At 44.5% G+C, this 2181-nt stretch overlaps 1 protein-coding gene across 1 annotated transcript in view; it reads left to right on the top strand.

The window, feature by feature from the left end:
• Window positions 1-1947, top strand: part of LOC104987167 (ras-related GTP-binding protein C-like) — an 18847-nt gene extending 16900 nt beyond the window's left edge. Inside the window, 4 exon segments of the mRNA XM_010837955.1 lie at window positions 5-43; window positions 46-132; window positions 134-1025; window positions 1028-1947. Of these exon segments, the coding sequence (XP_010836257.1) occupies window positions 5-43; window positions 46-132; window positions 134-1025; window positions 1028-1194 (1185 nt within the window). The 3' untranslated portion in view covers window positions 1195-1947.
• The last annotated feature ends 234 nt before the right edge of the window (window positions 1948-2181 follow it).

Here is a 2181-nt window from a genome sequence, read left to right on the forward strand (position 1 = left end):
GCAGTACGGGGCGGAGGAGACGCCCCTCGCCGGCAGTTACGGCGCGCGGCGGATTCGTTCCCAAAGGATTTCGGCTACCGCGTGGAGGAGGAGGAAGAGGAGGCGGCAGCCGCGGGCGGCGGGGTTGGGGCGGGGGGCCGGAGGAGGCTGTGGCCCGGGGGGCGCTGACAGCTCCAAGCCGAGGATTCTGCTCACGGGCCTCCGGCGCAGCGGCAAGTCCTCCATCCAGAAGGTGGTGTTTCATAAAACGTCACCCAATGAGACTCTCTTTTTGGAAAGTACCAACAAGATTTACAAAGATGACATTTCTAATAGCTCCTTTGTGAATTTCCAAATATGGGATTTTCCTGGGCAAATGGACCTTTTTGACCCAACTTTTGACTATGAGATGATCTTCAGGGGAACAGGAGTGTTGATATATGTCATTGATGCACAGGATGACTACATGGAGGCTTTAACAAGACTTCACATTACTGTTTCTAAAGCCTACAAAGTTAACCCAGACATGAATTTTGAGGTTTTTATTCACAAAGTTGATGGTCTGTCTGATGATCACAAAATAGAAACACAGAGGGACATTCATCAAAGGGCCAATGATGACCTTGCAGATGCTGGGCTAGAAAAACTCCACCTTAGCTTTTATTTGACTAGTATCTATGACCATTCAATATTTGAAGCCTTTAGTAAGGTGGTGCAGAAACTTATCCCACAGCTACCGACCTTGGAAAACCTATTAAATATCTTTATATCAAATTCAGGTATTGAAAAAGCTTTTCTCTTCGATGTTGTCAGCAAAATCTACATTGCAACAGACAGTTCTCCTGTGGATATGCAGTCATATGAACTTTGCTGTGACATGATTGATGTTGTAATTGATGTGTCTTGTATATATGGGCTAAAGGAAGATGGAAGTGGAAGTGCTTATGACAAAGAGTCCATGGCCATCATCAAGCTGAATAACACAACTGTCCTGTATTTAAAGGAGGTGACTAAATTTTTGGCACTGGTTTGCATCCTTAGGGAAGAAGTTTTGAAAGAAAAGGTTTAATAGACTATAATTTCCATTGTTTCCGAAAAGCTATTCATGAGGTTTTTGAGGTGGGTGTGACTTCTCACAGGAGCTGTAGTCACCAGACCAGTGCCCCCAGCCTGAAAGCGTTGACACACAACGGCACGCCACGAAATGCCATCTAGCCTGGACGCCAGCGATCGGGGCTCTGTGCCAGCTTATTCTTCACTCCAGGGTCAGGTGCCATGTGCTACAGGACATAGGAGTTGCCGCTTGTGGGAACCTGGTGCCTGTCCCACTAGAGACAAGGGGTAGAGTTTCTCATTTGGATGCAAACACCTTCAGCCAGTGGTGTGCAACTGAAGCTACTATTTCTTTAAAAAAAAAAAAAAAAGGCAAAAAAGAATTCCAGAGACCACAGAAGTGTGTGTCTTTCTCCTCTTGGGAGCCCTACTTTAAGTAGTTGGGACATCTTGGACCTGGAGATAACAGCCCTTAACCCGTCCTTACCAGGGGATGTCTCCATCAAATACCAGTTGAAAATAATAGAAAGAACTGAATTTTTATATGCTTCACTTAGATTTTCATTTGAGTAGTCTCTAAAAATCCTGCCTCACTTAAGTTCTAACACTGCCTCTCAGATTTCAGTTTTGGACCTTGCACACCTCAGACCTTCTAAACGCATTTGCTTGCTAACTCGGAAGACACGTGGTCTGACTGCAGCAAGAAAGGACATTCCTGTATTTGTTTCTGAAGAAATGAGAAAATTTTATGCTGCATAAAGTCGAGAGCAAGTCTCCAACAGTGGCTGCTGCGTTCGTTCCCTCAGAAGTGTTGAGGAACAAACTTTGAGACAGAAGATTTTTGCACCTGTGTTTTGGATACCAGATACCTGGGTTCCTTCCCTCGCATTTGAGAAATGATTCTGATCACTGTTTAAAAAAAAAAAAAAAAAAGGGAATTAAAAAAGTTGTTTTCCCCACAGTCTCTTCCTCCTCTTAGGAGAAAAACTCATCATGTCATTGAAATATTTAGCTCATTTTTCTTTAAACTTGATACCAGTCTCCACATACCTTTTTTCTCAGCTGGTGAGAGTCTTTTAAGAAGTGCTGTGTTGTTGACCCTGAATGACCCGGAGGCACTGGTGGACTGCCCTGGGGCTTGAAGAGCGT

Source organism: Bison bison, unplaced genomic scaffold (assembly GCF_000754665.1).
Source record: "Bison bison bison isolate TAMUID 2011002044 unplaced genomic scaffold, Bison_UMD1.0 scf7180017864088, whole genome shotgun sequence".
In the NCBI taxonomy this organism is placed as follows: domain Eukaryota; kingdom Metazoa; phylum Chordata; class Mammalia; order Artiodactyla; family Bovidae; genus Bison; species Bison bison.